The sequence below is a fragment of the Rhinolophus sinicus genome, chromosome 13 (genome assembly GCF_057876585.1).
Source record: "Rhinolophus sinicus isolate RSI-liver-muscle chromosome 13, RSI-T2T, whole genome shotgun sequence".
NCBI classification, from domain to species: Eukaryota; Metazoa; Chordata; class Mammalia; order Chiroptera; family Rhinolophidae; genus Rhinolophus; species Rhinolophus sinicus.
In genome coordinates, this window is record NC_142513.1 from 57952027 (window position 1) to 57975116 (window position 23090).

General features: G+C 52.5%; 1 protein-coding gene across 4 annotated transcripts in view; it reads right to left on the minus strand.

Annotated features, from left to right (window-relative positions):
* NTRK3 (neurotrophic receptor tyrosine kinase 3) overlaps positions 1–23090 on the minus strand; it is a 323228-nt gene that overhangs the window by 36861 nt on the left and 263277 nt on the right. For all 4 annotated transcript variants that reach the window (XM_019726716.3, XM_019726715.3, XM_019726714.3 and 1 more), the window contains exons 13-15: positions 18679–18809; positions 10625–10797; positions 7359–7602 (exon numbers count right to left, since the gene is read on the minus strand). In XM_019726716.3, the coding sequence (XP_019582275.1) occupies positions 7359–7602; positions 10625–10797; positions 18679–18809 (548 nt within the window). The remainder of the gene's footprint in view (positions 1–7358; positions 7603–10624; positions 10798–18678; positions 18810–23090) is intronic.

The following is a 23090-nucleotide window of genomic DNA, read 5'->3' on the forward strand; positions in this document are numbered from 1 at the left end:
AATTTCCTTGGGAACACAGATGTGTTCTCTTCATCCTAGCACATGTTCGGGGAATAGAACTGACTCCCATCCCCCAGCACAGGGACCTCGTCAATGGCCAGGAGATTTGGCACCAGGGGAAAGAAACCAGCATGAACAAGGGTTAGCAAATGGACTGACTGGATCAGCCATCCCGAGCCTGAATAAATGCTCTAGTGCTGACCTTGTTCTTGAGGATCTCAAGCTCTTGAACACATGGCCTACCTTCTTGGAGAGGCTTATCTAGAAAACGGACGTTAATTCTCCCTGAGCGCTTCCTTCTCTGGAAGGTCCCAGAAGACCCTCTTCCTCTCTAGGCAAAGCACCGAGAGGCTGGTGTGAAAACTCTAAGCCCGCTGGCTGCGTGTGTGAAATGAGCATTTCTCCTGCAGCGGGTTTGGCTGTGAGGGCTGACATGACCAGCTGGTAAAGCAGAGGCAGCAGTCAGACGGGATGCAAACGGAGGTGCCCATTCACGGGGTCCCTGCTGCTGCCGTTCTGCTGCCATCACTGTCACCACCACGTGTGCCTGGAGGAGCTGCCCCACGTCTGAACTGAGAACTCACTGAAGGCGTCCTGGGGCTTGCAAGCCCCTCCAGAAAAGTGCTGCAAGAACCCCACGACGGGGGCAGGCAAGGGGTGACAAAATGCCATGGCTCCTTGTTCTTACACTTCAACTGGAGTAGCTCTGTGTTTATCTATCCATCAGTGTATCTGTGTATCCATCCATTCTTCCTTCCTTCCTTCCACCCATCCATCCTTCCATCCACCCATCTCTATCTATTTTATAAGGTTCCATCTGAATGGAAGGTTTTACTGCCTACAACACGTTGTGCTGGAAAACTACGCATCGAATCCAATATTAGGAAATGAGAGTCAAGAACACTGATCTAAAATCAATACCATCCAAGTAAGTGACTGATTGAACCAGAACCCAGGCCTTCAAGCCCCATCCAGGGGGGCTTTAGTCACATCCAGGAAAAGGAGCAGTAAAGCCACCCTTGGTGGCATTTCAAGATGAAACCGCAGGCCATTCCTCAGCTCTAACCAAGGTTCCATGCAGTGACAGAACACACTACTGGTGTGGCCAGCACAGTGAGAGGCGAGGAGCCTGCGACAAGGAAGAAGACAGGAAGCGCCCACTTTCTATATGACACACTCGGGTCCAGGGCAAGCAGAGACTTGTCCCATGTCAGCGGTCATCATGGGGACAGAGCATAGGCTTTCTGCCTCTGGTCCTGCATTCTCGTCACCACGTGAGTCAGAATGCCCAGAGCCCGAGAGCAAAGATGGGAAGTACGGCCCAGGACTAAAGTTCCTAAACGTGCGGAGCGGGGGAAATGCCACCCATCACTTCTTCTCTTCACTGTGAGAGCCTGACTGTTGGCACATGAGCCTCCTGGCCAGCACGTCCTCCACGCCGTCTTCACACCGGAGTGCTGGAATAGCCCACGGCTCAAAGCCCAGACCCCACACCACATCCGCTCGGCACTTAGTGGGCTCCTGAGTGGCAGGGACATGTCCCTGGTGTTGGTCTGGGAAGGCCAGACGTCTGGAGACCTGAGATGGATGGAAGAATCCAGGTGATTCCTATCACTGAAAAAAGTACCAAGGAAGTAGACACCCAATAATTCTCTGCACACCAGGCTGATGTGGCCAATGACCCAAAATGTCTCCAAAGAGGAGAAGAGGGAAGAGCAGAAAGCAAACGTTAGTCACTGAACTAGATCCAGGTGTTGTAGGAAGAGCCCACGTCACAACTGGAGGCTGTTCCCTTATTTTATCCAGAAAGGAAACCAAACCTTCTGCCCACTTATCGTTGCACATACAACTTAGCCCCCTGGAAGGCAACACCCGAAAGAGACCACAGAACCAGAATATAAACTCCAGTCTTCACAGATGAAAGTGAAGCTTCTAACTGGCAGCGCGGACACCGCCGGCAAGGAGACCAAGGTGTCGGCACAGAGCAGGCCTGTCCCGCAACAGGCTCGGATTCAAAACGCCTGCGATTTCGCAGACAATGAGCGTGCAGCTCCTCCGGCTTTCATGGAGGAAACAAGGGGGTCAGACCTGTACTTAGCATACATCTATCCTCCACACGCTGCTCCGTGTTCGTTCCCTCTGCAGTTCTGTGCAGCTCACTAGGTCTTAGCATTTAAGCTGTTTTTCACAATTCCCTCCAGATGTGTGTACTGTGGCCCTGAGTCGCACTGCAGGCGTCAGCAGCGAATGCTCGGAGCGTGCCTGGGGGTCTCCCACGGCCGCGTCTCCCAGCCAGCACCTGGCAGCCTGTCCCAAAGCGGAAGAAAAGAACAACACAGGTCTTAGGGACAGGGACTCGAAGGAGATCGGAGGCCCTCCTCTGGCCCCCGAATCAAAGCTCTGTCACACACAGTGAACTGGCCTAACCTTCCCGATCCAGCAGATGTGCGAGGCTACGCTGTTGGGACAGAATGGAGGACAAGAAAGGAGTTTTCCTTCACCTGCACTGGGGCCGAGGATGCCAGCGGCTCATTACAAGCCACTTGCTTCTCTTCCATCTGGGGACAAGCTACACTCCATTTCCCAGCCTGCCTTACAGACCGTGAGACCAGGCCTATGACGAGGTTCCTGCGATGAGGGGAAGTGACAGGCCTCACGTGCAGGCCCATTAGCCACCGGCATTCCTTCCTGCCTCCTTCCCCCTCCAGCTGGCTAGAATGGGGCTGGACACCTGGGGTGACCAAGGACCCACACAAAGGAGAGCGTGGAGCTCCAGCAGCCTGAATGACCGCATGGCGGAGGTTCACCGGCTCATACTGTTACACGACCTAGAAAGCGGCTTCTATTTGTGTCGGAACCGTTATATATTTTTGCATTTACTCGTTATGGCAGTTGGCCTACCTTTGCTAATACACTTATGTAAGTGTTACTCGGATGCCCATTTTGGAATTGGGCTAGACATGTGTATTTTAGCTCCAACGACAGTAAGAGTAATTAATGAGCACTAATCATCCTAAGAACTTTCTATTTATTAACACTTAACCCTTATAGCAAGTGCATGTGAGAGCGGCCATTAGCCCCATTTTGCAGTGGGGGACACAGGAAGGTTAAATAACTCGCCCAAGGTCATGCAGCCAGGAATGACGGGAGCTGAGAAGGAAACCCACACACCGTGGGTTCAGGAGTCTGCACTTTCCATCACTGCCATGGGATACATGGCATCCCTAAAATAGAATATTCTACCTGCCAAGTCAGCTTTTTCTGTCTTATTCTCACACCCGAAGTGTTCCAGGGGCTTCCAGGAACTCTTACCTGGACTCTAGCTTAGGACCCAGGGCCTTGCTGTCAGCGGCCAGACGGCCTTTGGTCCCGCAGCCGTGTGTGTGCCTGGATTTGGGCACACTCATGCCACACGTCCTGGACGCATGGCTGCATTCCTTACGGAGGCTCCATCTGACTGAACTGAGTTGGCCCTGACCCGGACCACCTCTCACCTGCCTCCTAGGTACCGTCCGGTACTTACTGCTCAGACAATGGCTTCCCCACAGCACCTCCAGGGGCAATACCTTGTGGGCACCTGTGTACCTGCCCAGGCTCTGCTTGGTCTGGCCTGATCCACCTCCTGCCTAACTCTGAAATCCCAGGCTGGCTTCACTCACTCACACCTGACTGGGTGTCCTCCAATCCCGGCCCGGGGCTGGGCGCAGGAGACAGCAGCGTGGGCAGAGGCTGGCCTGGCCCTGTGTTCCAGTGGGACCCGCACACGGAGCCCGCCCAACCCCACGCCTCCTGCACCTCGGCGCACTGCCTCCTTTGTACATCACATCATCTGAAAACATGTCTCTTCCGGAATCCAACCTCCTCTTCAGGACTCTCGAAGCTTTCTTTAATTCCAGAGTTGAGCTCTAGTCTCGGAGTGTTGTCTGATGTCCTAAGAAAGGGATCACCAAACACTTATGAAAGCTGGTTTAAAGGCCATCTCAGAAGTGTCGTCACGTCAGTGACCCACAGGAGGCAAACATAGCTGTCACTGGACTTAGTCTTAGGAAGAGGGCAAATTGCTCTGGCAGTCTGGTACAGAGATGTTTGTTTTCCCTTTGTAAATATGTGTAACAGGAAATTAGGTTGTTCACCTTTGCAAACCGTTCGCATACCGCTCGTGCATGAGTCAGATGGTGCTTCTTTAAGAAATTAAAAATGAGTAAGAATGAAAAGAAAGAGTTTATCTGTACCTCTCCCCCTGCCCTCAGGTACACACTCAGATTTGCACTGGGCAGGTGAGCGTGCCTGCATGCACACACCCACGCCCCTCAGTTATCTGCATTCCAGCTGCATTAGGCACGAGAAGCCAGCACGCTCGTAGGCCCAATAAGCTTAGCAGCCTACAGTAGCAGAGGTGGAAACCTGTCCCAGGAGGCAGCCGCAGACAGAATCATCCAGCGCTCTGGCTCCCTCGTAAATCACTGCTTTCCCCCAGAGCTTCAGCTGGTGTACCGAACAAAAAAAAATCTTTCATAAATCACTTGAACATGGGCTTTAGCTCTAAGATTCCTCAGCAGGACCACATAGACACTGACCGGAAGAACAGGCAAGTACTGATGACCCAGTGTTTCTATCTAAGCCGAAATCTTGGGAAGGACATTTCCCAGAGGGGGTCGCCTTAACGGCCCCACCCCTTTGGGGCGGCTGCCTCATCCCAGTGTATTTTCCAGCAGTCAGGAGGTCCCTCTCTCTGACTCAAGAATCAGCTCTGAAATAAGATTATCCCTGGGGTTTCCTGCCTTGGGCACGAAGGGGACGAAGGAAAATAACATAAACAAATTAATTCGCTTCACATCAGAATAACTTGGTTGAGAGGCTGTGTTTGTCCTCATTTTAAAAATGGGAAAATGAAAGAGAGGTTAGGGAAAGTGTACTGAGGTCCCAGAGCTGCTGACGGTGGTGTTAGGATGTGAACGCAGGTAAAACTAGACCCAAATGCAGACTCCCCTCGTCAGCCTGATGTCTTCCAGTACAGATAACAAGTTCATTCCCAATGTGACCTCAGGCGGATCGCTTCTGCCTTTTGCTTCACAGCTGAGGGAGGGGAAGCTGTGACTACATTAGGACACTGAGCAACTGAACACAAGGATACCAGCTGCTCTCCGCATACAGTGTAGCATGGACCCGCCGTCCATAGAACACGGGTTTGCCGGTGGTGCACTGGGACATTACTGCACAAGCCGTCCTTTTTATTTCATGCTCCTTGGGCCAAAGACATATTTGCAAGCTACCTGGTCTCAGCTTACGCCTGGCTTGGAATTCACAAACAAGGAATTGCATCCGCTGGGATGTGGACAATTCCACCAACCCCCGCCCCCGCTTTCTTAAGTTCTAACCTGCCCTGGTACCCACGGAAATGAGATGGGTTCACTCCTTGTAGCCCTCCCAGGAGTAGAGAGCATCAGTTCACAGGTATTAAAGCAAGGGCACAGCAGTATCATTTGAAGATGTGATCTTTTTTCTCTCTCTCACTTTTAAATCAGAATCGAGAAATATTAAGTGCACTCCTTGAGGCAAGTTTGAAGGCTGAGTCTGTACACATTCTGGTCAGACAGTGTTTCCCCAGGTCCTGGGGAAGCCAGCAGAGACCAGACTGGTATAATCAGACATCTGCCTCACCCAGAAAAACAGTGATCCTTTCCCGGCTTTTATCAACACCAATATAAATCTGAGCTCAGCCAGACAGGCCAGCAAACCCCATTACACAGAGTGCAAAGGCAATTAAACGGTGCCAGCTTCAGCTAGACGCGAGAAACCTATGACCCATGGGCCCTTCCTAACCGTCCCAATGCCTGTTGTAGAAATGACTGGAAAAGTCACGCTACATGTTTGAGAGAGGCCCTGTTGTAGCCTTCCCTTTGCAGATCTGTCCCAGCCATCGGTCTATGCTCTTTTTGCCACATCTAGGGATGTTGGATAGGGCAGGGTGGCTCAAGAAACTGCCCAGTTCGCTGCAGACATACTACCTTCCCCCACTGTCTGGTCTACTTTGCTTCATATTCTTTCAGGAGGTGAATCATTTGCCATCCTTTGGTTACATCATGGACAAATGACGTTTTAGCCACAAAGGGCATTTCTCAACCCTTCCATTTCTTTTCTTTAGGGCACAGCTACAATGCACTGTCTTGAGCAACTGGCTTTAACGTCCTGTTTAGACAAAGCCATGAGGAGCAGTGAAACAGAATTGCTCTGCAAATGCCAAGCCCGAGCTCCCAGTCTCTTGGCCCCCAAGCTCAGGCCAAAAGGACAATCACACCTGGGCTGCTTGACTCACAATATGATCATTCGTTCCCTACAAAGAAGGTGAGACAAAAGGCAACCACGCCTCTCAACTTCCAAAACACTGTCCCACCCTCCCTTGTACCACACGCCCAAAGTCCTTGCCCATTCAATGTCCCTGGAGTCAAGTCCCATATTTTTGAGGCATCTGCTTTCCAATCCGTTTACAGAAGTTATTCTATCTCTGTATCTCAGGTGGCATCTATATTCCCCCTTTTTGTTGAGAGAAATGACACTCGTGTGTACTCGCCCTTTCCGTGGCAATAACACTGGCCGACCCACCCAATGATCCACGGGAAGGTAATTCCCAAAGATGAAGAGGAAAAAGGTTCTGGGAGCAAAATGAGACACCTATTAGTGTAAAGTGGACAACCGCACGAGGTAAAATGGAACGTGATGTCTCGGCTCACGATCAGAAAGCTGCTCTAACCTGCCGCTCTCGCCAGTGTTGGCGACGTAACGTCTCCCTTCGCTCCTCCCTCCTACGCCATTTGGGTAACGGTGCTCAGGAAGACAGCAGTCGTTTTGCTACGTGACGTTGGGTTGTGGCTTGTCAGAAAGGTATTTATCTACCTTTGAAAACACGCCAATGGGGTCGGCAGATAATTTCCGAGAACAAACTGTGCTGTGGGTGAGGCTGGATCGGGGACTGAGGGGGAAGCGGCTGAAATGCAGCACCACGCTGAGCCTGCGTGTGTGCGCGTGTGTGCGCGTGTGTGTGCATGTGTGTGCGTGTATCTGTTTGCATGAAGAATGAGTACTGATGGTTCAAGTGAGAACACAATGCACATGTCGTTACAATGCAAGGACGCGGTTGAGTTAAATATCCAGATGGAGGGAGGCGTGAGCTATGCAGAGAAAAATAAACAGGTAGGTCAAGACGCAGGAGTGGCCAAAAGATAACCATCGCGGGTATGTACGGGCATGGCTGCGCATGTGTGTGCTCCAGAGTGACAGGATCAACGGACACTGACGAAGACACGTAAGCAAGGTGCGAGCTCTGCCCCCACGTCCCACAGCTGGAAAGGCCGCCTTACCCTGTAGTAATCGGTGCTGTAGACGTCTCTGGACATGCCGAAGTCTCCGATCTTCACCAGCAGGTTGGCTCCCACCAGGCAGTTCCTGGTGGCCAGGTCGCGGTGCACGAAGTGCTGGGAGGCCAGGTACACCATGCCCGAGGCGATCTGCCCGGCGATGTGCAGCATCTGGGACAGCCCCAGCTCGCCCTTCGCCTGGCGGGGCTGTCCGTCCACCAGGATCATGGCGTCTGGCCCGTGGGCCCTGCGGGGGTGGGGAGGGGGACAGGTGAGGGGGCAGAGAGAATTCAGCCACTCAGAGGGGAAAGGCCTTGGTTCCCTGTTCCCGGGACGCAGCGCAGAAATGAGGGAAACCCCCTTCTCAGCTCTCCTATGGCCTATTTCTATCCACCTCAAATCCTCTTACGTGATGTGGACACGGGTGAAATGCTACACCCAGGTTCCCAGCTAAGATGACAGCAGACGTGCTCTCATGGATCAGGGAATCAACCTACTGTTTTAAAATATTTAATTGCCACCCAGGGTTTCCCAGGTTCTAAAGGTCTAACACAGAATGACTAATAAAATGACCGCTAACTCTTACATAGCCCTTGCTGTGTTCCATGCACTGTTCTATGTATCTTAAAATATATTCTTTCACTCAATCCTTCCACCCCAATTCTGAAATAAGAAAACTGAGGCACGAAGTGATCAGATCACCTGGAGGATGTCCCAGAGGCCCCAGGGTGACCACAGGGTGATCAGGAGCAGACTAAAAGCAGACATGTGTCTCGAGAAGGCAGCTTTAAACTCTAAGAAGCATCAAGAGGGTTTCTCAAACAGCTTCCTGGCCCCACCCCCAGGGATTCTGATTGGCTAAGGGGAGCTCATTCATTTGCATTTCCCACACGCTCCCAGTGCTGAGGCTTCTGGGTAGCGAGACTCCTGAGGCCAGGCTCCCAACCTCTCCACCACACTGCCTAGGACTGGGGGACCCCTGTCACCGACAGGCCCTGATACAGAGACGCTGTAGCTCTAAAGCAGAGGTCTGGGGTGCTACAACACTCCCTCCCTCCCAAATCAAGGCCCAGATTTGTTATCCTAACACCTTGCCCTGTCATGTCAGTCACTTTTAGTGTTCCCTCTTTTCTCCAGTAAGCCCAATGAGCCATGACCACACCCAGGGTCCTTATTTATGAAGTTGGGGGCCAAGGAGCCCTGGTGGACAGCAAGGCCTCAGCCTGTTTTACTGCTTCTCCAATCCCCACCGAGAGGCACCATTAAACATGAGTGTGGTTATTTTATTACCTCCTGGGGGCTTTGCCTACCTCACCCCTCTCTGGAGGAAGGCAAGTGACAGCATCAGCTCACAAGGAAGGGGTCAGCAGACAAGCCCCACTTTTGTCTACCAGGAGAGTACACTGCAGCCTGCCCCTAAAACCCACCCCCGGGGGGTGTGAGAGCAGGACGGGCCTCCACTCTCTTTTCCTCCTCTCCCCTTACACTGCACATGACAGGCAGCTGGCAGCTCTCCTTAGCCCTGCCTGGGGCACGTGGGCTGAAGGCACTGCTGGATCTATGGAGAAAGGATGGTGGGAAAGGGTCATGTCCCTCCGGGCAACGAAGCACAGGGCTAGAAGTCTCCTGAGCACTGAGAAAGGGTGTCACCTGCACTAGAAACTGCCACAGTTCGCAGTTCTGATAAAACAATGATTGTAACAATTTCACTAGTGGCCACCATTTACTGAACACCTTCCAGTAGCTACATGGAAAACTCACCTAGGTATTATAGGAATATAGTCATTTAATAACCATAACAACGAACCTATGAAGTTCTTTATAGCCTTATTGTCTAGGGGAGAGAATTAAGGCTTAATCACTTGCTCCAAGTTATAAAACTAAGATGCGACAAATTCGAGCTGTGAACACAAGTCTGTTGATAAGGACTGAGTTGTCCAGGAAAGAAAGATATTTCATTGTGAAGCCAAGTTCTGGAGGTTCAGACAATCCTACAGGTACTTTCCATTCCTCCAGGGACATTTTTGGAAACCCAGCTCAGGAGGTGTGTTCGTTACCTGCTGCCAACCCTTCCCAGACCCCCTCAAAACCACAGCACTCTTCTGAAAGTCCCATTTCAAGGAGACACTCATCAATTTTGTGTGAGTGTGCTAGAGTCTTCCTTAACCTACATCTGAACTCTGGAAACCTCGTACTTAGCCGTGGAATTCAATGGGATTTAAAAGGCAGCCAAGAACAGACTCCAAGCATCCAGGACCTGAGTGTTCGACCTGCTTCCTGGGACCTTGAACGCCCCGGCACATCTGGGCACTACTGAAAGGTGGCAGATGTGGGAAGCAGAGAAGTACTGGCTCTGCTCTAATGAGGACGCTGTCCTCTCTGGGGGATGGCAGTGTCCTTGGAAACTCCACCCACAACTACTGGCTGGGGGTCCAGTCCCGTACTCATTCCATCGAGAGCCTCTCAAAACCCAGACGGTCTTGCTCCAGGCTTGGGGAAACCCTTCTTACAACAAACCCATTCCTTCAGAAGAATGCTGGCCAACAGAACTTTCAATTGATGGAAATATCTTATACTTCCCTGCCCGACATGGTAGCCACATCTGCCTACTGAGTACTCAAAGAGTGGCTAGTGAGACCGAGCAACTGAATTTCTAAACTTTTATAGAACTTCCAGTCATGTCAATTTAAAGGCAGATGGCCACGTGTGGCTACTGTACGAAACAGCACAGTTCTAAACATGTCCAAGGAAAATCCTCCCTTTTTGTTCACCATTCCGGTCTCCTGCTGAGTTGCTAAGCTTGTGCCTTCCTAGTTATCATCGAAAAGTCTCCAGCAAGGTTTCCAGGAGGGGTGGAAGGTATTTGCCTGACTTTGCAACCCTGAGAAATGTAAGGCACAAAACGGGGACGCTATTCACACCACCAGGGGCAGGAAGACCCTAGAACGTTGGGGTTGGAGGTTAGAGGCGGGCAGGCCCTCTGGGCTCCATCCTCGGGCCCATTTCAGATCTCGCTCCTCTTCTCAGTCCATCTTAGAACCAGCAAGAAGAGTATAGGTTACCTGTCACGTCCTCAGCTTTTTCCCTGTAGAAATCAGGGATAAAAGCCTGAATCTCGCCGCTCAGGAGATGATGGAGAAGAAAGAAAGGTTACTTCTCACCCCCAGTTCCTGGATTTCGGTGTTCCGAGGGGCAAACATGATTTGTGACTCGGGAGAGAACCGCAGGGGTTCGGTGGGGCTGGGCCGGCAGGACAGGGGCTCGCGTACCTGAGGAACTTGTTGAGGTCTCCGTGCTTCATGTACTCAAAGACCATGATGAGGGGGTCCCCATCGCCACACACCCCATAGAACTTGACAATGTGTTCGTGCTGCAGGTTGGTGAGCAGCTCAGCCTCCCTCTGGAAATCCTTCCGGGCAGCCAGGGTGGGGTCCTTCAGGGCCTGGAAACCACACAGGACAGGGGTTTTTAGTAACGGTTCCCTCCCGGGAAGAGACGTGGTACCCAAAATGAAGAGACTGCTGAGTCCCAACAAATCGGATTTTAATCGGGGCTTAGCGACCACGGGGCTAAGTCGCAACAGCCAGGCCTCACTCCTTCCTCCTTCAGCATTTTCATCCCTGTAGAAACAGAAACCAACGTTCTGACACCCACATCCCATCCACGGCCAACGACTTTAAATTGTGTCCCCCCAGAACCCTAGACTTCCTCAGAGATCAGTGCGAACAGCAGAGGGAGGGGTGGTGAGGCGGGAGGCCCGAGAACGGCCCCTTCCCCTCAGGCTTCCTTGAAGAAATGATCCCACAGCTAAAGTAAACCGTGGGAAAACCACGACCCCAGTTGCTTTAACTGTGTTAGCCGACCAGAAATCAGGCAGACAACGAAATAAAGTCTCCTTGCCCTTTCTGTTCCTTGATTTTAGGTGGTGAAGGAGTGTATGTTTGGAGAAAGGAGAACGCTTCCATTTCTAGAAGGCACTTGTGTCCCTCTAGCAGGGGGCTGAAGGAAGCACTGGGGGTGGGAGTCTGTGGGCCTGTAGCCATGGCAACGGCAGTAACTGGGCAGAAGTCTTAGGATCCACCCAGAACCAGGACTAGGTCAAGTACCACAAGGTCCCAGGGTAGGATGGCAAGGTGGGCATCTGGTGGCCACGGAAATGTCACCACTCAGCCCCAGTGTGAGTGGGAGACTCCAGTGTGAGGGGAAAGCACCAGACCAGGCCACTGCCCAGGACTCAGAAAGAGAAACGGAAGAGCAACGCTCAGAGGTGTGGGCTGTGAATGTGGATTTTCCAGCAGCAGCAGATGACGGTGAGAGCAGTGGAAAACTCTGAGCACGTCTGAGTGACTTGTGTTGGGCTCTGTCTCCGAGGGGACGTGGAGATAGTGGCCATGGGGGATGATGAACTATGACGGGAGGGTCCCGTTTCTGCAGGAGCGGCAGTCTGAGCAGGTGAGCTGGTGCCTGCCTCCCGCCTTCCCACCGTCCCCACCAGGTCAGAAGGCAAGTGGGAGCAAACCTCCACTTGCTTCAACTGACAGCCGATGAGTAGCAGGGGGCAGTGAGGGAGTGAGTGTGAGGCTCGCGTGCCATTCTCAGGTCAGTGCGAATCTAGACAGACTGGAGATTGCTTTGCATTCTCTCCTCCAGGCACCTGGCCTTTTCTGGTGATTTAGGCAGACTGGCCACCCCTGTAGGTCATGCTGTTACTGAAAGTTCTCCCAAGCAGAGATCTCTCTGGTCACCACAACCAACCACCAGTGGCTGACACCCACAGGGCTGCCTGGGCCCCCAGCACGGCAGGAATGTGAATATGCAAGAATCGTACCTACGGGGCTCATCAAACCTCTCTCAGCCATTAGCATACGTTAGAGACTATGGACTCGTAGCATGAAAACAGCCCTAGATATCATCTACTTTCAACAGCTCATTTCTGGACTTGGGGAAACTGAGGCCCAGCCCTGGCCAGGGACCAACACACACTCACACATATTCAATGACAGAAGCTAAGAGTCAAACTGGACTTCAGCGACCTCCTGGCCTCTGGTCTCCAGGTCAATGGCAATGGCTCTCGGGCCACCAGGAGGGTCACGGTCCCTTAGCCAGAGATCACACCCCACTCCAACTTCAACTAGAATGACCTTCCATTCTTTTCAAAATTTGGAGGTTTCACACACACACACACACACACACACACTCACTCACACACAAGTGTTTGATTAAATGAGCCCGCTGCTGACAAAAATGGTGGAAGTCAACTAGTACAGCTTTCCCGTTTTATAGCTGAGAGCTCTGAGGCCCAAACCAGGGAAGAAGTGACTTGCCAGAGAGCATACGAGAAGCAAGAGCTCGAGTCTGGAGCCCAGGACACGCCCCCGTCCTGCACACCTGCTTGAATGATTTGATCAAACGAGTTAGGCAGGAGGCAGGTGCCCAGGGCAATGGTGGGCACTGAAGTTAAAAGATGGTAAAGGGCAGAGGATGGGGTCAGGAGAGGTGAATGTGGGCTGCCAGCCGAGCGGCCAGACCCAACCAGGGTGCCATGTTTGGCGGGCCAACTAGGGCCGGAACAAAAGTGGGAGGTCCACTGGCCCACTGCTCATTTCCCAGCTCTGGTTCTATCTGCCCTCCACTCCGGCTCTGGCTGCCTTCTGAGGGAAGCTGCACAGTCGTAAAGGAACAGGCTGCCATATGTCCACCGACAACACCAGAACACAGCCTTCTTACTGTGGGGGGAAGAAGTCAGCGTCACGGTACAAGGACGCGTCTCTCGGTGACCCAGCTCGCGGCTGCGGCCCTGAACTCCTTGTGCTGGGGCGTGGGTACAGGATGACTGCCGATGATTTATTTATTTTCATGAAGAACAAGAAGGGGGTGGAGAAAGGAAGCCAGCATGGGTGGGATGGGAGAATACAAAGATTTATGTGAACACTGGATTTACGAGAGGGAAAAGTAGATCAAATTTGGGGCCAGCCAAATGGCCTCTCTCCATCTCTGTAAATCATTCTCCCACACGGTCCCAGAGGCCAGCGTCGCCATTGGGTATTTCAGGTCTCAGCTCTCCAGCAGTGCCCGCCAGCGCCCCCAAGGCTGGCACCCTACACTGCAAAGCAGGCATGAGGTCCTCACTCGGGAGATGGGGCACAAAGGAAGTCCTGTCGCTTTTAGGGTTCCAATGCCCGCCCCCTCTGCCGGTTCTCTCCGCCTTCACAATGGGTTTTCCAGCTCCTGGGTCAAACCTGAAACACTCAGGTAACTGGCAAAGGGTCCTGTGCAGCAAATGCCCCCAACCCCCAGGGACGGATGCAGTTGGGACAGAGACGACAGGAGAAGAAGAATGAGGAGGAAAACCAGTGCAGAGAATGCCCTGCCCCTCTCCATGGAGCCCACACCCAACATCTCCTTGGGGCAGGAAAACTTCAAATGGGTCACCAGTGGGTGGCGTGGGAGATGAGGTGAGACGGGTCATGCCGAGCGGTCTCGAAGCCTGTCAAGCAGCAGACACAGAACAAAGAGGGGAGCTGGAATTTGCCCTCCTTTCCCCCCCAAAGTTTGAGTACTTTGCCCTTCCTGGTCTTCCCCTCTATGCATCAGCCCTCCCATTCACCCCTAGTTCTGGGTTTCGAGGGGCTGTTCAGCTGGGTGGGAGGGGAGCAGTCTAGATGGCAAGAACACTCAAATTTCTCAACAGCTCCTAACTCCTTCTGAATCACTTAACATCCTTCTCTTGTCCGCAGGGGTTCTGCTGCCTTTTCTTTTATTGGGGGGGTGGGGGTGGGTATTTCAGCCAGAAAACCTCTTACGTGACCTATAGCCACATGACGAGCCAGACGAACTGCCCATCAGCTCTGAGGCACATGGTGACTGGTGCCCATTACACTCAGTGCTACTTGGACACCCACAAAAATACCTGTTCCAGAGAGGAGCTCACCAAGAGTCAGTGTGATTGTTCCCAAATTCATGTGTGACAGTTCAATCTGTCAATGTCATCGCTTAATATACTGAGCTGTCATCGAAACCACTAAAATGTAAGTGCAAAGGATGGGCTGTTTTTATGGAAACTACAGTAAATACTTCAGAAAGACCTGATAATAGTCAGTGGTTAAAGAGTATTAATAGGAAGAAACCTGTTTTTAAAAATTGGGAAAACAGTAAAAATCTGAGATTCTGCACTCAGACGGTTTCACAAATGTTCCAAAGTAACTGAAACAGGAAATCATGAACACCCAAAACAAAAACAAAACAATTCTCTAAACCAAAAGGAACTCAAAAGCTAAAGTTCAGACCTAGTGGAAGAAATATAACGCTAAATCCAAAGATTAAAATGGTCAATAACCAAAACATGAATTTCCAGCAGATAAAATTAATTTTATAGGAATAGGCTGATAAAGATGAGTAAATGCTCAAAGAGAGTAAAAAAAATTACTTAAAAAAAAACAAAAAAGTACAAAAAAAAACACCCCAAGAAGGTATGCCACAAAAACAGAGAAATAAAATTAAGACAATATTAAAATTAAGAGCAAATTAGATATCCTGGGAATAAATTCTACGGTCACTGAAGTTAAAACAAAAACCTCCATAGACAAGACAAACTCTACATAAAACCACAAGAATTGATGACTTTGCAGAACGCTGAGGTTCACCTGTAACAGAACATGGACAGAAAGAAAACAAGGAAGAGCGGTGACGAGGACCTCATCCCTTCACCTGTGAAGGAAACGGGTTGCCTGGATATGACTGTCACTCCACCACTCATTAGCTGTGGGACCGTGGGCACAATGCTTAACCTCTGTGTGCCTCAGTGTCCTCTTCTGTAAAACAGGGACAGTGACAGTGCCTAGCTTAGAGTCGCTGCCAGAATGGAACCTTAATCTGCAGACATCACTTACAGTAGGGCCCGGCACATCCACGTTCCCTCTTAGATGCCGCTGGGCTCATCACCATCGCTCTCATCAGCAGCATCTTCTCTTCACACGTCCCTTCTGGGCTCTATTCTGTGACTCTGAGACACGAGCCACATGGGCCTATGTGTCTCCTTTACTGCTCTATCCCCAGTACCTCACACAGGGCCAGACGCATAGTAGGTGTCCAATGAGTACTCGTGGAATGAATAAATTAAGCATCGTTTTAACAACATGATAAATCCTTAAAAGAAAAATCTTTTATAGCGCACTGATTTATCACAAAGTTAACACCAGTGTAAATATACCATTAATGTCAGTAAAAAATAAAATATTGTCAAACCCCCAGAAATGTTCCCCTCCCATGACCCATCCCTGCAGTGCGCCCTCCCTCACCCCACAGTAACCACTGTCCTGACTACAGAATTTATGTCCTTGTTTTATAAATAGTTTTTACTACCTAACTATGAATCTCTAGACTAGAGTTTAGTTTTACTTGTTTTTTTTAACTTTAAATAAGTGGGATCATACACACAGCATTATATACATTTCCATATCTGTCTTTTTTCATTCAACATTGTGTTTGGGGAATTTTTCCACATTGTTGCACGGAACTGTAGTTCATTCTCCTTGCTGACTAGCTCCCACTGTGTGAATAGACTACACTTATTATCCATGTTGCTACTGATGAGTTATTGGGTTGTTTCCAGATTTCAGCTGTCATAAATAATGCTATGTGAACATTCTTAAACATTTCTCTGGATGGATGGATGGATGGATGGATGGATGGATGGATGGATGGATGGATGGGCAGGTGGGTAGGTGGATGGATGGGCGGGTGGGTGGGTGGATGGATGGATGGATGGATGGATGGATGGATGGATGGATGGATGGATGGGCAGGTGGATGGATGGATGGATGCACGCATGCAAACATATATACACACATACCTGTTGAGTGCACGCCTAGAAGTAGAAGTGCTGCGTCACTCCGTATGCTAATGCTCTAGAATACCAAATTCTTTTTCAAACAATGTCACCACTTTACATTCCTACCACTGCTCTGTAGCCATCTGCTTGGTGTACAGTGGTGTCTCCTTATAGGCCAATTGGCATTTTTCTGACGATTACTTGGCTGGAAACCTTCCTCATGTATGAACCACGACATTGTCACTCTTACACGACACACATGTAGCTACGCTGTCTCATCCTGCTCTCTCTTTCTTTCATGGGTAACCTCTCATCTCCCTGACAGAGGCAAGTGTGTTTAGAACAGAAGCTGCAAATTCTGCTGTTTCCACCATTGCAACTGCTGGGCAAGAAATTCTTGGCAACTGACTGAAAACCACAGTTTTGGGAAAACCTGATTTGGGGTTATTCTTGAATGTGTTTTCTGCAAGTCCACAGTCACTCTGCATCAACAAGCAAACAAACTCAAGAGGAAGGAGCCTGCAAAACGGAGTACAATCTAAAGAGGAAAAGAGGCATGAAATGCCGTTTCTTGGCTGTTGTCTGGAGGAGATGAGCTTCTTCTCCAGGGGCTGGTGGAAGGGGGGTCCATTGGGTGGCAAAGGGCGTGAAATCCCAGATCGCTCATCTCCTCCAGGTTCCCAGACCCAAGGAGAGAAGGAAACCCGTGAGAAGGATGAAAACAGAAACACATTTTTTGTATCCCACACTCTGGGTACTACCCCTTAATGTGGGACCACTTGGCAGGAAACGTTTCCCAGGGTTTTAGGCCATCGTTTCATTTCCTGCTCAAAGCGCCCAAAAGTTCAGTTCATTCACCAGTTCCCCAGACAGATGCTGGAATGCCCAGTAGATCAGTGTCATTTTAGAAATGAAAAGTTTCAGGGCAGTGCAGATTCTAAGTTTAGGGACAAAGTTAGAACCCTTCCACGTCCCTGCTGCAGGCTGTTTAAAGAGTCGCTCATGACCATCCCATGCCTATGGAAAACACTGAGCAAGTTTATTCTCAGGATGTCCAGTAATAATCATCATTGGGGAGCAAATTCTAGTTCCTTATGTATTTTCTAGAGCAGAGGTTGGCAAAACAGCCACCGCCATTAGTTTATGTCGGCTGCGTCCCCACTACCTGGCCAGAGTTGAGTGGCTGTAACAGAGTGTGTATGGCCCCCAGTGCCTAAGATATTTACTACCGGGCCTTTTAGGATGTTACATACAGTATGTAATTTAATCACCAAAATTTTAAGGAGGAGATATTCTATTCCTATTATACAGATAAGGAAACTGAGGCCCAAAGAGGCTGCATCTTGCAAAAGGTCCCACAGCTGATTGGCGGTGGGGCTGGGGCTCTGACGTTCACACTGTACCTGCGGCCCACACAGCCCCGCCCGCATTTATGGAGGTCACATGCCCTCTGTGGACACATGCTCTGCAGACACACAGGACTCTGGGTACAGAGACCCAAAAGTCACAGCAGTGTAACTCTGCTGTCGTGGGGGCACGAAGGGACTCTTTTGAGGTCCCAGCCCAGATCACGGTGCAGGACTCACGCCTCATCTCAGAGGCCTGCTCGCTACATCCACGGAGGCCACTCCACGCTCCAGAGCGGGGCTCCTGAGACCCATGGGTGCCTCAGCCAGGCTACGTGACTCCTGTTTGTGTCAATCACGTCCAAAGATTTGCCCGACACTGACTGACAGGAGAAGCTGGTCACGGCTGGAGGAAGGGTGGGTGAGCCGAGTCCCTTCTCTGCTGCCTCAAGCAATTCAGCTCCAGCTGCAAACGTGCACAGCTGGCTGGGCAGCACAACGGCCTGTGGTCAATGGACGCCGGAGAGCTGCCAGCAGGCAGTTACCCACAGGCACACTGCCCTTTGGGGTCTGAACCTGGATCCCACAGCAGGTACGTAAGACTTTCCAACCTCGCTCACCATTCTCACAGTCCTCAGCACCCGACCCCCCTTCTGTTCTGAGTGACGGCTGCCTTGCTGGAGCAGTGACTCCCAGGCCTCACTGAGCGGCTCATCCCGCACCCAGCAACACTCCTGAGAAAGTCAGGTGACTTTTCAGGCACAGAGAACACGTCCTGCAAGGTCACTGAGGAGGGAAGAGGTCCAGCTGGGACAGGAGCGAGCCCAGGGCCTCCAGAATGAAAGCAAGGCCTCTGGCAGGCAAAGCTTGGTCCCCCAGCTGCACCCCAGGCACAGCCCCCCCCCCACCCCGGGTGTGGCAGCTCTTGACCTCTGAAGCCAAAGGAGGTAGGTTCTGGTCCTAAGGCCACGTCACTGAACTAGGGCCAGGGCCCCTGATCACACCTGGGAAAGCCCGTCTGCGCCACCCTCCAGAGGGAGTGAGCCTCCCTGCCTACCCCCCGCCACCCCACCATCACCACCGCCCCCCGCCACCACCCCGCCACACCCCCCTTCCTTCCTGAGGCCCACGCGCCCCCGGGACTGACCTTCACGGCCACCAGCATCTTGTCCTTGGTCGGGCTGAGGTTGTAGCACTCGGCCAGGAAGACCTTCCCGAAGGCTCCCTCGCCCAGCTCCCGCTTCAGCACGATGTCCCTCCTCTTAATGTGCTGCACGTCTGTGGGAGGGACAGAGGGGGCGGCCAGGTCAGCGTCGTCCTCGAGAGGCACAGGGGTCCAGGGCCGGGAGCCCTGCTTCTGAGGCCATGGCGGGAGAGGCAAACTGCAGCTCCCCAACGGGCCCATGAAACAGGCCGCGTCGCCCTATTGTGCTGCGAGTCCGACCCAGAGTCCAATCCCAGCTCAGGCCCCGACAGCCCCCGGATGCATTAATAAAGCACAGCTGGAGGACAGAATGCGGGGTCACGCGGGATCCTGGTGGTCAGTGCGGCTGCGGGAGAGGACACACAGCGCTCTCGGCACTTACTGCGCAGACGCTGACGCGGAGGCCCGAGGACCTGTGTTCCCAACGACCTCTCCGGGTGCTCTTGGCCCAGAGATGGCACCGTGGACACTGAAGTCACCAGGGTAGCCAAGAATCGGGTTCGAACCCTGGCTCCACCTTCTTGCTAGTTTTTTGAGCTTGGGAAAGTTATTTCACACCAGAACTTCAATCCCCTCATCTGTCAAATGGGATTCACACCAATACCTTACTCACTGAATTCCTGTGAAGGTTAAGTGAGATAATCTATATAAAGAATTTGGCCGAGTGCCTGGGACAAATACACACACACACACACACACACACACACACACACACACACAACTAGCCCTTGTTATAACAGCTGTAACAACCCTAGCACAGCTTCTGGATTGTGACAGAGACTATTAAGCGGTAGCTAAATTTATCTGGGGGAAGCCTCTCCCCAACAAATCCTTCTCCTTGGAGAGAAACTCCAAGAAGATCATGAAAGCAGTCCAGAAAGAGGCCGCCCCAGAACCAGGTCCGTGCTCAGGGAAGGGCTGCCACGGCCTCGGCTAATTTTAGTGACCTAATTAAATTCTGTGCCGGGAGGCAGCAGAGATGTTACCTCGGCCCTCCCACCTCTTTGGAAAGAATGCTAGGAAGGAATTGTACAAGAAGTGGGCAGGTGAGGAAAGGAGCGAGCCGGAGATGACCCGCTGACCTTTCCATTAATTGTTCACCAGGCAGCAGCCCATGAATTACCTGTACTGCCATCAGGAAAAGCAATGCAGAGCCGGGAAAGAGGACAGTCTCAAATAACCTTGCCAAAAAAGGAAAGCTGAGATAGAGGACCACGGCAGAATGTCCCCAGGAGTGGCAAGGAGACATGTGACCTGCACAGAGGGGTGTGGTTGCCAGGCTTTGGTTATAGTTTTGGTTGGCTTGGGGATTCCTTTCACAATACACTATGCAATTTTTTTATTTTTTTTTTTTTCTATCCGAGTTCTTAGTATTCCCACCATGGCCCAGACGACGAGCCGGCGGGGAGCTGGGGGAAGAAGCGTTTGCAGCTCTGCGGCCAGACAGACGTGCAGGCTCCCAGCTGCTGGGGGCTGCTCCTTGCAGACCCCGGGGTGACCAGGTGGCTGCCACACGCTACAGGGCTCTGCCCGTGTTCACAACAAGGGAATTAAAAATCAGTTCCCTTCTTCACACCCTCTGTTGCTATTTCCCAGCATCTGAGGAATGCTGTTTGTTGGTCTGGAAGGGAAAGGCTAGATTTTTTCCCACTGAGAGAAAACGGGAAGTCAGGACCTCTCCCGGGAGGCCACCTGCTGCTGGCCGCATAGCCGTTCCCAGGTGACCCGCTGATGACGCACAGGTTCCTGCAAGGTGAGCACTGGCACTGCGTCAGGGTGGAGAAGGGACTGGCGAGGGCCGCTTTGCAAGGCCAAGGCCACGCATCTGCCCGTGTGGGGACAGGTAAGGACAGGGACCTGGTCCTCAGCCTTGTCACGCCGAGGTCCAGGCCCAGGCCTGAGAATGTTCCTCTCTAGCAGGTTCCCTGGTGAAGCGGGTACTGCTGGCCCAGGCACCCCACTTTGAGAACCACTGGACAGGATGCCATCGGTGGCGAAAGGAGTCAGCCAGCTGATGACAGACGCACAGCTTTATGGCACAGCCTCAAAACAAGTCCCACGTCCACGACTGTCGTGGAGCAGGAGGCGGCCTGCAGGCCTGGAAACTACCCCCTGGCTGCTCCCCTCCCTCGCTGCGTGGCTCAGTGAGGGAACCCCTCCCAGAGGCCCCACGACTCATCCGTGGAGCGGAAATCATGCCTCTCTTGCCTTATGTCCTGGACACGTCTCTACAAAGGCCCAACAACAGTATACATGCCCCTGGGTCCCTAAATCCACCTCCGGCCTGGGGGGGGGGTCTCACTCCCCACACCCCCGAGTCTCACTCTCAGCCACGCTGAGTGTAGAACAAGAACGGAGGGGCTCTACCGAGAGTGGGGCTCCACTTTTCAGCTGCGGGACCTGGGCCACATCTTAGAACCCTCCACCTCCTCTCCCGCCCTCCGCAGCAAGAATCTCAGCCCCTGAAAGAGGCACACACGTCAAGGGGAAGCAGCATCCAGGGGCCCTTTCTCCACCCTGCCTCCGCTTGCCAGGAGCTGAAAGCAGCACAGGCGAGGGGAGCTTGGATGTAACAGGGACAGGTGACCACTTTACTAGAAACTCATCTGCAAGCACGAAGCAGAAGTCTCCTACGGACCCAAATGTCTTCCCCAAATCTGCAAGGGGATCTTTTTCAGAGATGTGGAAACACCCAGCGGGCCCGAATAAAATAGCCTGGCCTCACTCTAGCTGTCTGCGGGAGAAGTACCTGGAGAGTAATACCGAGCGTGGTCCACATGTGGGGCGGTGAGATCTGGGAAGGAGCAGAAGGAACGGAAAGTGAACACAGACTCCGTTCCGCCATGAATGCTCCCCAGGAGAGAACATTCTCCCAGCCGCGGGGTAAGACACTCTACCAGGTAACCGGGAGCCGCGGCAGAGAGGGGCTGGACGTGGGCCAAACACACGAGGCAAATCACTTCCATTTGGGAAGCCGCGTGTACCAACAGGACTCTCGACTCCAGACCACCATTCGGGCAACTGCTTCCCCTGGAGGAGGAGGAAGCAGCTGGGTGAAGGGAATTCGTTTGTGCCCAATGCTACTATTTGCTCAACATTCGATCCTATGACAACCCTGAGAGCTGTGTTACTGTACCCCTTTCTCAGAGGAGAAAGTGGAGGCAGGGGTGACTTTCCAAAATTCCCAGAGCTATGACATGGCCAAGGAAGGACTCAGGCTTCTTTCTAAGGCTCCCGAGCCAGTGTTGCTTCCATTACCCGAGGCTGTCTGTCCTGTGTCTTCCCTACTTGCTGGTCCCCGAGACAACGGGGTCCACAGCAGCTGAACCCTCCATCTTCCCCCTTCCTCTGCTGCTGCCCAACTTCTCTCACCCTGCTCACCCTGGTCTCCAGTCCAGCGCCTTCCCAGGGGTACGGGTGGGAGGCCCCGCTTCCCAGAGGCCTGGGGAGGCCTGTGCACGTAGGGAGGAGTGTGGGAGTAAAGGGCACTGCTCAGACCGTCGGGAATGACTGGAGCATGGTGTCTCCATTTCTGGTGTCCAAGCGCCTATTTGGGGCTCTTTCTGTGTTTATTTTTAGCTCACACAGCGCCGTTCAGAGCTGCGTCTGGTGAAGCCATCTGACCCACATGCCAAAAAGTGATGGATTTTCCTAGGAGGACAGGGCATCCATCTCCTTTTCCTGCCTGGCTGGCTGGCCCAGCAGAGTCTGGGACTCTGGGACACTGGCAGGGGAAGAGGAGAGAGGGGGCGAGAGCCCCAGGCGTGGGAAGGCCTCCCAGTCGGCAGCAACGAGGGGCCGGGAGCCAGTGGGTCCCTGGGAGACGAGAAGCGTTCCCGGCACCTTCTGGCCTGGCTTTTCCCGACCTACTTGTTTCGAGAGAATCCTCCATGGGCTCCACCAGAGGAAGCCACGGAGCAGCTTCTCGTGCCCATCGGACAAACACAGAATGAGCATGTGTGTGTTTCAGTTACTGCTCCACAAACTGTCCTCTGTGCCGACGGCCAACATCCTAATTCCTACGTGTGGGATTCGCTTCTGGGAGGTCTTCTGGGCCTGGAGCAAGCTTGACCTGGGGCAGAATCACTGGTCCCGTGTCACCAGACACCCCTGTACGAAGGCCGCAGAGCCCCGAGAGGTCAGCAGGCTCCGGCCGTCCCCTTGCCCTGCCTCCGTGCACCTGGGAGGAACAGGTGGTTTCCTGCAGCCGCTTCTGGGACCTGCAGACGTCCACTGCACAGACAGACGTGCCCACAGACACGGGGACCACTGCCAGCCTCACTTCCATGCTCTTGGAAAACGGGTGTGACGGGGATTAATGACTCGGCCCTGCTGAGCAGGGATGAAGAGGAGGC